Genomic DNA, 13,299 nt, shown 5'->3' with positions numbered 1-13,299 from the left:
TAAAGCGCTTTTTTAATATCAATGGAGCGAGCAATCAACCACATAGAGAATACGTTAAAAAAAATAATTAGCATCCTAGGAATTGGTGGAACCGGCTTACATACAACCGGTACTCAATGGTAGTCTTGCACTGTTTTTTTAATACTATCTTCGAACCGCAAAGCCAAACACATGCACCATTTTTCTTTAATAACTCATAATTTTTCAAAGGTAAATTAATTTTAATAACCCGCTAGCGATTTTCATAATTTATTTTAAATGCTCAATTATCTGTCTCACTAATCTATTTTTTCATACTTTGAACCTTTGCCCTTTATAATCTTCACTCAGTTATGACGCAAAATTCTAGTTCAACATAGATCTCTTCGTGTTGACGCAATATAGATAGCTGTCCAATGTAGGTGACACAGTTATTTACCGGATTCGCAACCAATCGCACGGACACCGTTGTCTGATCTCGTAATTCATTATATAATGCACAGTACATAAATAGTAGTTTCTATAATAGCTCTACGCTCATCACAGGTAATCTTGGGGTAAGAAATCACATCTGGCTATATGGCCCCGTTTGGTCTACACGACCAAGAAAGGCGAATTTCGTTTCAAAATGGTTCGTAATATGTAACACAAAGGATTCATGTTGCAGATTTCCGCCTAGAAGACTACGTATACAAAATATGATAATTCTCCCAACGTCACTTTAGTTTGAAAAGTAGCGGACATTTACCATAATCACTGCTCATGAGCATTCAATCTCATAAACGAACAGCTGGACAGTTGTTGTTATACCAGCTGATCCCCAATATGAGCAGTCAATATTGCGTTGTTCTTACTGTTGTTACAAAGAGCAGCTGCACAATATCGAGCGTATACTTACAGATAACCCCGTAAGCGCACTACTAATCCATTTTGACGATAAATTCAAAGTTCTCAACTAATGGCAATAGCGGTACTCAGTGCACTAACTCTACGAAAATAAAACTCGTTGCAGTAAAGTTGTTGCTTCGCACTAAATGGACGAGCTCCCACCTCGTCTGATTCTTATCGTAATATGCGCATGTATACAACAACAGTTTTCTCTACCACTAGGGAGAGAGATATCTGAGAATATTGGCTAGATGCAGTATTCCGAATACTCTGTGACGCCTTCAACGAGTGAATCAGCAGTGTCAAGTTTTGTTAGCGTCGCTGAGTTTTACGTAAGGGGCTTCGTGAAACATATTACTGCCAATAAAACAATTATAGTATGGCAACTTACACGATCTTAATCGATTTATATATCTGTTTCTCTCTAAGCAATTTCTAATTTTCAAGTCAGACACTACTGGTTTAATAATACAGCAGTCGTATCTCACCGAGACTTATAATTAGCCGTTTGCAGAGACCAATATATGTAGTGACATAGTTTAGACAAAACGTTCTATGAAAACTTCGTATCAGACTTGCACACTTCCTTGGCTTTGCTTTCTTAATAAATTTACCTAGGTAACCCCCAAAGCAGAGGCTCAAAGACTCTATGGTGCTCACCGCTCTCTCGAAAAGTGTTACCCTATGATAGCCAACTCTAGCGCGCTTTAGACAATACACCAATTCAAACCTAAAACTTGCGAGTTGTACTGCAGAATCCTATTTTTATATTTTCATGAATCTAAAAGCCTGCTTCGGAAAGCAACGACGATAACAACATCATCGAACCGGTGTTGTTTATTTTTATAAAAATTCAGATGCTATAATTAACATGAATCACTATCGACTCCGTTTCGATTTCCTATGTATTCCTCCTTGCAAGTTCACCTTCAAACAAATCCTAACTTATTGACTAAGTACTCGTTTGTGTTGCTTGCTTTAGTGGTTCGTATAGATGACTGACCGTATAAAACAAGTCCAATAAAATTTATACATTACCTGATAATGAAAAGACGTCATTGACTGTGTATCCATGGGGCATTGTGGCTGTGAACGCGAAGGCTCAGTTCAACATGAAGCTTGGTAATAGTCTACTTCGTTGCAGGTTTGCCATTCTTTCACTTTTTTTAAACAATCCCCTTTTTATTATGAAATTAATGCTTCTAAAGAATATGTATTCCGTTGAAATTCTTTCCAGGCACCTTTTTGCTTATTGTGTAATCCTGAACCTATTGACGGAGATCGTTCAGCACCTGTTGTTCTCTAACCAGTATGTTTCGATATACTCTAGTTAGCAACGGTTTCATTGTTACTGGCTGCATCGCTATTGCTATACGAAAACACTGAATACCGGTAGTGCATTTTCAATTATAGTATTCTGCTCACCGCCTATGATATTGCCTGTTGCAGAAGAACCATTGCTTAAAATGCCCGTGTACTTTTCGTATGTTTCAGTGTACCAGATACAGAAGGACGATGCCACAAGGTAGTTCATAACTTTGCTAGATGAGTGCTGCTGGCAGAATGACGCGCGCATTTTGAAATGAAGAAAAACAGCTCTTGATATCGCCTAATTTCCTCAGTTTACGATCCAGCTGAATAAGTTGCAGTGCAGAGCGAGCAAATTTATGGCGCTGGTAATACTGAATTTGAGCATACAGGTCAAAGATACTGCAAGCAAGCTTATTGTCATGTGGCATTTTTATAGTTACAGAAAGTTAACTGAGTACTGATTATTTGAACACTTTATCACTTCAATGCCAGATTTCGTTTTTTTCACGTGTTTATTATCAATAATAACACAGTAGTGTTTTTATGTTTCGAGTTACTAAGCGGCCTAAGATAAGTTACTAAGACCTTGTAGGTTACCTAAAGATATAATGATGCATCTTACTAGAAATGTGCATATGCACAATGCTCATAGGGCCGCGCTGGTATATCTCGATCGAAGGAAGACGTCAGGCCAATGTTTCGAGTCCGCAGCTGGTTAAGGTCATTGTGCTTATATTACATGTATGTCCTTTCGTTAAAGAAGCATTTTTACAAGACAGAATTATGCATTTTACATACGTATCGTAAGACCATTTTGTAATACATGACCACGGAACTCAAGCACTAAATTTTTATGATGGTGCTTTTCTGACACTTAACTTCATTGAAATGTGTCCGGCTTCGTCTGTATAAACTAGTTACTGTAGTAACTAATTCGTCTGTATAAAATGTTCCTTTCGCGAAAGCAACTAATGGATTCGCAGCAATCACACATATCGTGTTGATTGCTTTTCGTATTTATTTATCAGCACACATATAGTACTGCGACGAACTGGGTCGTCAGTGTATTAGATACTTGGAAGTTATGCTAAGAGAGCAGAGTTTAACATTAAGCGCGAAAAGAGCACATTACGCTAATTGCTTTTATTTAATAGTTACCAACGTTTATTAGTCAACACAGAGACGCCAGTTTATACACCAGCAGCTACTCTTACCTAAGAGAATTATATATTAAACAAAAATAGCTAGGTCAGGACATCAAAACAAAAAGGTAAGATTTCGTTCAACACTAGTTAGATATAACACATCCTTGATTTTTTTTTAAATGTCTTCCTAGTTCCCAATGGCTATAATCACACTTTAACGCAAAGATCCCTCTGATCATGTTGTTGTCGTGCTAATGATGCATAATTTAAGCTTTTTGTTGATACCTACCGTTTTTATAAACAGTGGCCAGTGTCAACAGCAATACTCGATATGATTCTGGGTCACAACGCTTAAAGACGATACTTGCGTAGCATCTAAATATTATATATAATTTTATATATAAATATTATTGCATCGCTGAGTGGTAGTTCAGTAATCTTGATGTTGCTTTCGGATAGCACCCAGCGGACCTTTGTATCACCTAGGTTTCTTGGTAGTTCGAGCTATTTACAGTTTTCTATATTCCTATATCCCAATTTTCGCATGTAGCCGCCCTCGAAATCTAGAATAACAATGAGCAAGATTTTTGCAGGCAAATGAGTTCGTATAGAGAACTCAATGCTCAAGCACATGACCTAAAAACATTCTTTGAAGGTCAACAAAGGCAACAGGCAGTGGATTTGTCAGTGCCTTTTCGGGAAATAGCCTGTGCTAACCTATGTTTAGAATTAACCGAGCAATTGAGATCCGACAAGCTACTGAGCAATTAGTTCCCGTTAAATCTGGTATTTTGCAGTCTTCCTGATAAACCCTTTAGCATTCATAGCAAAAAGCATGTATAATACTTAATCCATAGAGCGTCCAAAACAATTATGATTTGATCTGCGTAGCTTGCCCCCGAGCCGCTAATTCCATCTAGTTGCCTACAAGTTTCACCAGAAAAGTGCACAAATAATTCTTTTAAACGGTTGCAAGTTTCAAAGAAGTACGGTACATTTAATATGTTGTCCTATTAAAACATGCAGCAAATTCGAAGCCGTGCGCGTTGTAAGGCATGCCCAAAATTTTTTAATAAGGTTCGTCGGGACTCTTACTTGAAGTACGGTGGTTGAAAAGAGGAAAAACAATGCCAATTATAATTAGTTTAGCCACGTGATCATTTCATCGGACTTATACAGCTATGAAATCGAGTGATCCAGCCGGAGAAATTTAACCTGCTGAAATAATTAAACAATGCCATGTTGAGAAAAACAAAATTGCGTATTTATGAGAGAAGTGACAACATATAGTATCAAAACGTCAGAATTGTTCTTCAGGTTGCTCCAAAAACTTAGTAAACACGGTTCACTTGGCACAACATGTATACTAGACGGCTTGTTTCTTAACAGCTCAATTATCACACACGATAAGTGCAAAGTTTCTTAACAATACGACAAAATAAATCGTTCCCACTGCTTCGGACGCTTTTAAAGTTTTCATTAACTTCTACTTGAGCTCGACAATTGAAGTTGACGAGGGTGGCCTTTGAACATTTTGTGAAACTGCGAGGCACCCTTTAGCATTCTGTGTTTGCTTCTTGTCTTTATGATTCGGATATACTTCCATTCGCCGTATTGCCCTTCAGTCGTACGTGCATAGGCGTGTGATATTGCTAAAGCCATGCATCGCTTCCCATGGAGTTCCTTGACAAAACTGAAGGGGATTAAATCGATATTTCTTACAACTGTCTTGTTTCGGTCTTGCTTGCTTCGACAAGTTTTCGCGCTACAAGTTGCCAATCATCCTCGCTCATTACGATCATTTTCAGCTTAGGAATGGATTTTTAAGCAACGCCAGATAGGCTATATCAAACTGAGCGCCCGATGTTCCCCTAAATTCAAAAGCATCTCTAAAACAGGATCGACGAGCGCACTCAGTCTCTGGTTCTCGTCCCAAGTGGTTTTTCAACACTACTTTTCCCCGTGGCCTATCCGATAACTTCATTTAGTCGTTCTAGTGTGGTGAGAGAGCGCGCAACTTCTTTTCAACGTCGCAAACGGAACTCACCATCAGCTGGTAGCGATCTCCAGGTGTTTCAAACAAACGCCGACGATTCAATATCGCCTTTTTTTTCGCTTACTCATTGAGCAGCAGCAGCAACTCCGCGATGGCCGCTATCGTGGGAACATCGATGGAAAATGAAGCTGCTTCTGTAAAACAACGACGCTTACAAGCAAGGCAAGTACTAACAAAACTAAGTAATGAAGTGGGCAAGTTAAAACTATTATCCATATAACGATAAGCAATATTTTTTTGACGCTAGAGGCGGCAGCGGAGATATTGTGGCAATCACAGAAACAACAGAAGCAGGCCAAACGCTGAAGAAGAACAATTGAATAGGAGCGAATAGAAATGGCTAGGCCTCATACGATTCTTTGGCCACACATTTTTTGCTAAGCTTATGGGAACAAAATGTTATTCGCATTAACAAAAACTGTCTATATGCGTGCAGATGTCTGTCCCTCAGATGATGTCACCGCAAGTTTCGTGGTAAAGCTAAACTTGCCCCAGAGGAAATTGTTCTCTTTAAAAGGTTTTAAAAACTGTATTATACTTTTTGTAAGTTGATTAATTTGCGCAAACTGACTAGAACTTGTCGCAATTTCAAGCTTTTGAGGCGATTGGCTCCTATGTGAGCGCATTACAAATGTTAAAAAATCAGGATGAGCTGGGTCGGCATGTCGTACACAATAGTGTACATCTAGAGATTCTCGAGAAACTTACTACTCAGAAATACGACACACCACGCATACGATACATACCTTTCAATAATTTAACTGTGTATTCACTGAACCAGGACAAATTTGCTAGGCCGCACTCTTCGACCATGACAGAACTCAACCGTAGGACGCGGCGAATACCACAATAATAATAATAATAATGTTATAGTCTGCTGCCACTGTTTTGAATGAATGCATAGGTGACAATGAAGAAATCATTACGAGTGCGTGCAAGAGCGGGACTGCTTTACCTCGCAAATTACGAGACTACTTCGCATAGATTTCCGTGAAAGCTATTATATATTACGGTGTACTAGAATCTGTAGAAATCGTCACATCTGGACGTCTAGAATCGTCTTATTGTCAATCACAGTATAATCGCCTAGACCAATTTGCACTAGAAATATAAAAATATTCAAAATAGGGCTTTTAAAATATCGTCAAATTTGAAATGAAATCATGCACTGAAAATACTTTTAAGCTTAAATATAAGTAATTACTGTAACAGAAAGTAGCTTTGAGCACAATTAGTGTTTTAATTACACGCTATCCTAGTCCAGTTTTCAAATCTGGTGCGACCAGGTCAGCCTTTCACGATTCCAAATTTAGCTACTTGGTTTCATTTTAGTTGAAGTAGATACTTTCTAATATGTTTGAAATTGGGTTCCTCTATTTCTACAAAAGCAGCTTGAAAAGTGACTTGAGCGTTAGACGCATTTAAAGCATGGTAAATATGGGTTCGGTCACAGCTTCTATAGAACCCAATGTCGCAATTTTGGTGTCTTTTTATTAAAACAACCCTGGTGCTGTTAGATTTTGTTCAATATGTTTGCGCATTTTTATCATGTGTGAGATTTCACGGGACCGAATCATTTCTAGCTCCCCTAAAAAACGGTGTGACTTCAAAAATGTAAGCACCTGATTAGATAATTAATTCCAATATATTTTTAATCAACAATAATTTAGGGCGATATATAGCAGAGCCCGAATGTGATGAAAAAGAGAACACGAATAAGCAAATGAAATTTAATCTGCAATGTACAAAAATATAAGCGCGAATGTCGTAGCAGACGACCATACTAGCATATTCCCTTCCAAGCGTCATTTCGAACGCGTGTTTGAAAACGTTTTTTTGATTGCCCAAGCTACTGTTGAATCGACAGTTTTGAGTGAGATCAGTATGATGAAGCTCGCATTATAGCATTTTTAGTCAGGGACGTGTGTTTCCTCTTGGCAAGGAAATATGGTTGTTGACCCAGGGGAGAAGAAAAGCCACCAATATATAGATGATATTGAGGATTTGAACTTTGGCGATTTGGAAAGGCCTCAACCACGGGAGAGTGTTGTGCCAAAAGTGATCCGTCGAAACGGAATCGTAGCACGAGAAAAGTTTAGCGGAGACAGCTTTGTACCCGGTTAGTTGTTACTGGCGTGTTCGATAGCAAGCTGTTTTCTCTTACCAATAGGTTATAAAGGACATATACGAAACTGGATGTAGGCGTTGAAATGGTTGAATAAGTCTCTAATCGACCAAAATTGTGATTAAAAAGAATCCAGTCTACTTGCATCCCACCCATTGGCTTTCCTACTCTGTGTTTACCACGTTTTCTTCGACGTTTAATTTTAAGTATGTTCCGTAAGAATGTATTCTTAGGCGTGAGCTTCCGCGCATCCATCAACGCTAAAGTTGTTCTTTAAAACATTATAATTTATGGATAGGCTGAAAACAGTCAGGCCCAGCTACATATTTGAACAAGACCTTCACTGGAGAGCGCACGGGTAAGCTAATCATACCGCACATAATGTGTGCGGTCCACCAAAAGCTCTATGCGCTGCGAAAAACGACTATCGCATAATTCGAAGACGTCATCTGCTACTGCGCCAATTTCTAATAGTCAGGATAGTTAGCCAAATGTTTAAACTGTAAATAGGGTTCCTCGAAGCATGGGTTTACCGTCGCGAAGCCCACCTGCCGAATACAATCAAAATGGTTGAAACTTCTTTCGAAGGTATCTCGAATTATTATATGTATTTTTATCCACATGATATAAATGTTTAAATTGTAAGAGAATCTACATCAAATGCAAAACTTCTGCTCCTAGTGTATATGTTCAAATATATTCACATTTTGGTTAACTGCTCATATTCATAGACTAATAATTTATTTTAATTAATGTCGCAGTGCGTTCTCACTCAAACGTGCCTTTTAAATCTTCCAGTGTAATCGGTTTTCTAAAGCAAATTTCATATTTGACGTATCCTCATCAAAAAGTCTATCGGTTTCTGGTTTAAAAAACAGGTAGGGTATTCTATAGGATTCATCTGTATCGAAGATTCTCATCAAGATATGTTCTTTACAATAATAAATTACAATAATAATAATAATAATAATAATAATAAGTGCAAGTGCTTCGTTACAATAGTAAAGTGCAAGGACTCCGTCCTCTAAGGACAAAAAAAGTTGCCATCTCCACGAAAGTTATTCCGAATGCGTACCAACGTAGATTAGTGGTAAATTGCCATTAGTTACTGTTAGAATGATGGACCACGTGAACTCCTGGTAAATTTAAATGGTGTAGTTACAAAACATGCAAATTTACAGTTGCCCAATAAATGCGATTGTGTTTATGAATTATGCTATTCAAATGTAGCTTCAAATAACTTTATCAGGAAGTTATTTGTTTATGATTTGTTGGAAATATTGTTATCGTGTTTTCTCAAATACTTTTTGCTTACCTTTTGCATGACTGATAATATGTATCATTGCTGGAATGTAACTACTCCATTTACAACGTTATAAAATGCTCTAGACATTCAACCTGCTGATGTTTATGACTTAATTGTCCCATTAAATCAATCGAGTTAATCGGGTCGCTCAAATGGCTCGGCTGAGATTGTACTTCTTCTACGTACACACACGTATATATACTTGTTACTTCGTTATATATATAACGAAAAATATAGTTGCAGTAAAATAATAATAGCATATAATAATTGTTATTACTTTTCCTGTATTGGTCCGTGATTATAGGTCATCAAAAGATATGGGTGAAAACGTGGGGCTGCTCCCACAATTCTTCCGACTCGGAGTATATGGCAGGGATGCTGACCGCGGCCGGATATCCCCTTGTCAACGACAAGTTTGAAGCACAGCTCTGGTTACTCAATAGTTGCACTGTAAAAAGTCCTTCAGAGGAGCACTTAAAAAACACCATCAACAAGGCGTTGGAAGAAGGCAGAAAAGTGGTCGTGGCAGGTCGCTTGTGATACGCGCTTCATATATAAAAACTATTACTAAGTTTTTCCTACTTTATTAGAGTTATGTGAACATTCTACGAAACCTGTTTTAAAATATTGAGCCTGCTTATATATTTATATTGTAGGATATGAAAGTAATGTGAGGTTTGCCAATCCTTATTAACTTCCCTTGCTTGATCAGGTTACGATCGGAACCGCTAGTTACTCGTGATATAATTGAAGCTATGTTTTCAACAGGTTGTGTCTCTCAAGCAGATCCGAAAGCCGAGTTTCTATCTGGTTTAAGCGTCATTGGGGTACATCAGACGGACCGGGTAGTAGAGGTGGTGGAGGAAACTCTCAAGGGAAATTCCGTCAGGCTTCTCGGGACAAAATCTGTAAGTTTATGTCACGTCTGCTTGGGGAGAATGTGAAGGCCAATCTGTATATGTTTTCATAGATATCCCTTATCTTACGTTTCTTTATACTATTTACTGTTTTACCTAGAGCTTTATACTGCGCCAGTTGCAGCCATAGATTCTAGCCATTATCCTTAAAAGTTAGATAAATCATTCGTTATTAAAATGTGCGCATCCCTGCTCTAGGTAAGGTTTACTATAAGTAAGGGCCTACCACTTAATAACTTCATAGAATATGTTTGCTGTTATAATTAGATTAAGGGTCGCAAGCTTGGCGGATCCTATTTGGATCTACCGAAAATTCGTCGTAACCCTTTCGTCGAAATACTCGCTATAAATACTGGGTGTCTAAATCATTGCACGTATTGCAAGACCAAAATGGCTCGCGGTAATTTGGGCAGCTATCCAATAGAAGAAATTGTGGAACGCTGCCGACAAAGTTTTCGGGAAGGCGTTAAGGAAATCTGGATGACCAGTGAGGACACAGGTGAGAGATTAAATCGGATGGAATCAAAAACCCAAAGCATCAGATATAGTTTCACGACTTACGGCCACAACTTACGCTTTACCTGACTGAACAACGCTGCATATATTGTTGCACATAGTTCTTACTAAAGATAGTTAACCTTGCCCGAGTAGTCTTCTTACCACGGGCTATTTATGGGGCACGCCATAGCCTTAAATTGTTCTTTGTAGCTTGTAATACTACAAATTCGACAACTTGTTTACAGCAAAAATTCTTAGTCACTAGTGTTGTTGTTGTAGTGAAATGTATCTTTGCATACTTAATGGAATATTTTTTGTGTACTTAATCCAAGCTTCATCAATTTGACTCTTAGGAGCATATGGACGAGATATCGGCGTAACTCTTCCAGATCTTCTGCGTCAGGTTATCAAGGAAATCCCTGAAGGCTGCCGGCTTCGCTTAGGAATGACGAATCCACCATATATTATGGATCACCTCGAAGAGATCGCGGAGATCCTGCTCCATCCTCGAGTATATTCGTTCCTTCATGTACCCGTACAAAGCGGTAGCGATCCGGTGCTCAAGGAAATGCGTCGAGAATACACAAGAGTTCAATTCTGTCAGGTTAGAATATCCCCAAAAGGTATTTTCTGCCGAGGTATTGTGTGTGCAGTATATTATATATTGCAACTAATTATTGTCATGATATGATCTAGAAATAATTTACAAGACGATTTTTCTCCAGTTCTTGCACTGCAGTTCTTGCTCCTATTTATTTTTATTTTTTGCATACGGTAATGGGAAGGACGTGAAGATTGTCGTCTACCGATATTTTAATAGTTGCTTCATAGTACATGTGTAAGTTGGTCTGCTCTACGCAGCAATGATAACAACACGTTACCCAATTAATAATACTTTTTCCAAACGGAACCCATAGTCGATCAATGGCACCGCTGTAGCTTTGTGCCGTAACATTTAGCACTTTCGGTGTCTGCGTTTACAGTTAGTGGACTACCTTCGCAAGCATGTGCCAGGCATTACCATCGCTACTGATATCATATGTGGCTTTCCCACAGAGACAGAACAAGATTTCGATGAGACAATGTCGCTTTGCGCAAAGTACGGTTTTCCAACGCTGTACATTAATCAGTTCTACCCTCGGCCCGGTACACCCGCTGCACGCATGAAAAGGATTCCAACGGATATTGTGAAGAACCGTACGCGAAGGTTGACCCAGCTGTTTGATACCGTATTGCCATATGAAAACAGAGTGGGACGAGAGTACGATGTACTTGTAACAGAGATTGCTGCAGATAAGAAGCATTTCGTCGGACACAATAAATTCTATGAGCAGATACTTGTTCCGGCTAGAGATGAGTATATGGGAGCTAATTTGAGGGTGAAAGTCGTAGAAACAGGTAAACACTTCATGAAGGCAGATGTGATTATAATGATCAGACCAGCAGAGAGGATTCCTACCGTATCGGTCCAGATGATTATACCCGTTGTAATCGTGTGCACGCTCGTCGCACTAATAACAGTAAAAGTTCTGATACAACGCTAACGTCAACAGTACTACGTAGTGTTTGTAATGGAAGAGGAAATGTACATTTCAGACAAATTCGAACAATGTTGTACATTTTTACATTGAACAATTTAGTGGACAAGTATATCAGTCGGTAGATCAGTCTTCTTGAAGAAGCGTCTTATAATGGATGCTATATTTGAAAATTTACCCCGCATTCCTCTTTTGTTAAAAATAATAACTGCACGATAGAATTGCAATGTCACTTTCGTTAAAATTTTCTTAATAAACGTAAAAGAACAACCAAGTATTGATATCAGTGTTCTGGCTGGAGAAGTTGCCCCTAATATATTGGATAAAAACGTCATCGTTAAATACAGTGTTATTAAAGCATACAATAGTACTGACCTTATTTGTGTTTATAATCATTCGTCAAGTTTGAAAAGATAAATGAGACATTCTGTATTTCTCATTTATCTTTTCAAACTTGACGAATGGTTATAAACACAAATATATATATATATATATATATATATATATATATATATATATATGCACCTCACATGTCAGTATATATATATATATATATATATATATATATATATGCACCTCACATGTCAGTATATGTTAAACTACGTGAAATCATGTGTATGCATCAGTGACGTAAGGATAACGATATCCTTATGTTTATAAAGATGAGGTGCAACGAGTGCTAATCTTCCTTCAAACAAAAGTTCCTTAATGGATTAGGTAAAAATACAAAACGGGTCAATTGGATTTCAATTCAATAGGTGTGCAATTTGTCTTTCCAGACATTTTTTTTCTCGAAAGCTGTTGTGTGGATAGCATGCGGATTTACAAGCAAACAATGGACCTACAGTATATTATTTACGGTAATGTTGAACTTGGAAGGTGTCATGAGTGCTGTGCTAAGTTCACGTCATCGATGTCGTTGCATGACTGCACATCCAATAAAAGATTACACAGGTCTATGGTCCGCGTATTCCATTACTGCGAAAAGTACTATGAACTCTACTACTTTTGAAGTACAGTTTTATATAGTTATAGTTTAGCTAGAGTCTAGCTCAATTATAAGCAGAAAATGGATGCAACTTCGCGTTGGTTGAAATAGCTTGTGCGGACATCTAAAAAAAACTGTTTTGAGTCGTCACTCCAATTGCCGCTGTACTTTAGGAGCACGAAATGAAATATCTACGTTTGAACCTAGACCACGCAAATTAAGTGTACCTAAGTTTAGTATGTGGCCGCGCTTTACCTTACGCTGAATTTTAGGTAGGTGATTTAGTAGAGACGTCGGCTATCGTGCATAACTTCTACTTCTTTACCTTTGTCGTCGAAAGAAACGTAATAAATGTTTGGCTATTAAAACGCAAAGGTGCGGTTTTTATAATTAATACGGATTTAGTATACTATTCACGCAAGTTTCATAGCCGCCATGTGGTGTGCCGCCATGACCACCTAGAACGATACCGCCATTGCTACTAACGTTACCCTGTACCCCAACTAACCAAAAGACTAAGATCATTGTGGCATATAGGCACATGTTTT

The 13,299-nt window shown here is 38.2% G+C and overlaps 1 protein-coding gene and 1 long non-coding RNA gene across 9 annotated transcripts; both read left to right on the top strand.

Annotated features, from left to right (window-relative positions):
* The first annotated feature begins 1,137 nt into the window (after positions 1-1,137).
* Positions 1,138-3,162, top strand: LOC147755217 (uncharacterized). 4 transcript variants are annotated; one of them, XR_015328118.1, is made up of 4 exons: positions 1,138-1,199; positions 1,850-1,989; positions 2,105-2,176; positions 2,362-3,162. It is a non-coding gene; the product is annotated as an uncharacterized LOC147755217 (long non-coding RNA). The 4 variants fall into 4 exon arrangements; XR_015328117.1 differs by lacking the exon at positions 1,138-1,199 and adding an exon at positions 1,210-1,485; XR_015328116.1 differs by lacking the exon at positions 1,138-1,199 and adding an exon at positions 1,210-1,697.
* Positions 3,163-4,597: 1,435 nt separating this feature from the next.
* On the top strand, positions 4,598-12,722 carry LOC111251390 (threonylcarbamoyladenosine tRNA methylthiotransferase). 5 transcript variants are annotated; one of them, XM_022807925.2, is made up of 6 exons: positions 4,598-5,541; positions 9,115-9,339; positions 9,579-9,718; positions 9,995-10,226; positions 10,579-10,829; positions 11,209-12,722. In XM_022807925.2, the coding sequence occupies exons 2-6, from the start codon at positions 9,177-9,179 to the stop codon at positions 11,767-11,769; spliced, it is 1,347 nt and encodes a 448-aa protein (XP_022663660.1). In that variant the 5' UTR covers positions 4,598-5,541; positions 9,115-9,176; the 3' UTR covers positions 11,770-12,722. The 5 variants fall into 5 exon arrangements, with proteins under 5 accessions (XP_022663660.1, XP_022663658.1, XP_022663657.1 ...); XM_022807923.2 differs by lacking the exon at positions 4,598-5,541 and adding an exon at positions 7,159-7,498 and having other exon boundaries at positions 10,112-10,226; XM_022807922.2 differs by lacking the exon at positions 4,598-5,541 and adding an exon at positions 7,160-7,498.
* The last annotated feature ends 577 nt before the right edge of the window (positions 12,723-13,299 follow it).

This window comes from Varroa destructor, unplaced genomic scaffold (genome assembly GCF_002443255.2).
Source record: "Varroa destructor unplaced genomic scaffold, Vdes_3.0 BEIS01000005.1, whole genome shotgun sequence".
Lineage (NCBI taxonomy): Eukaryota > Metazoa > Arthropoda > Arachnida > Mesostigmata > Varroidae > Varroa > Varroa destructor.
The sequence above is the reverse complement of the archived record's forward strand: the minus strand, read 5'-3'. Positions and strand labels throughout refer to the sequence as shown.

Excerpts from the sequence above, each read along its gene's own strand:
- LOC111251390 (XM_022807922.2), top strand. The coding sequence starts at position 7,327 with ATGGTTGTTGACCCAGGGGAGAAGAAAAGCCACCAATATATAGATGAT. Across the intron at positions 9,340-9,578 it reads CAGAAAAGTGGTCGTGGCAG|GTTGTGTCTCTCAAGCAGAT; the intron begins GTCGCTTGTGAT and ends TGTTTTCAACAG. Across the intron at positions 10,227-10,578 it reads GATGACCAGTGAGGACACAG|GAGCATATGGACGAGATATC; the intron begins GTGAGAGATTAA and ends TTTGACTCTTAG.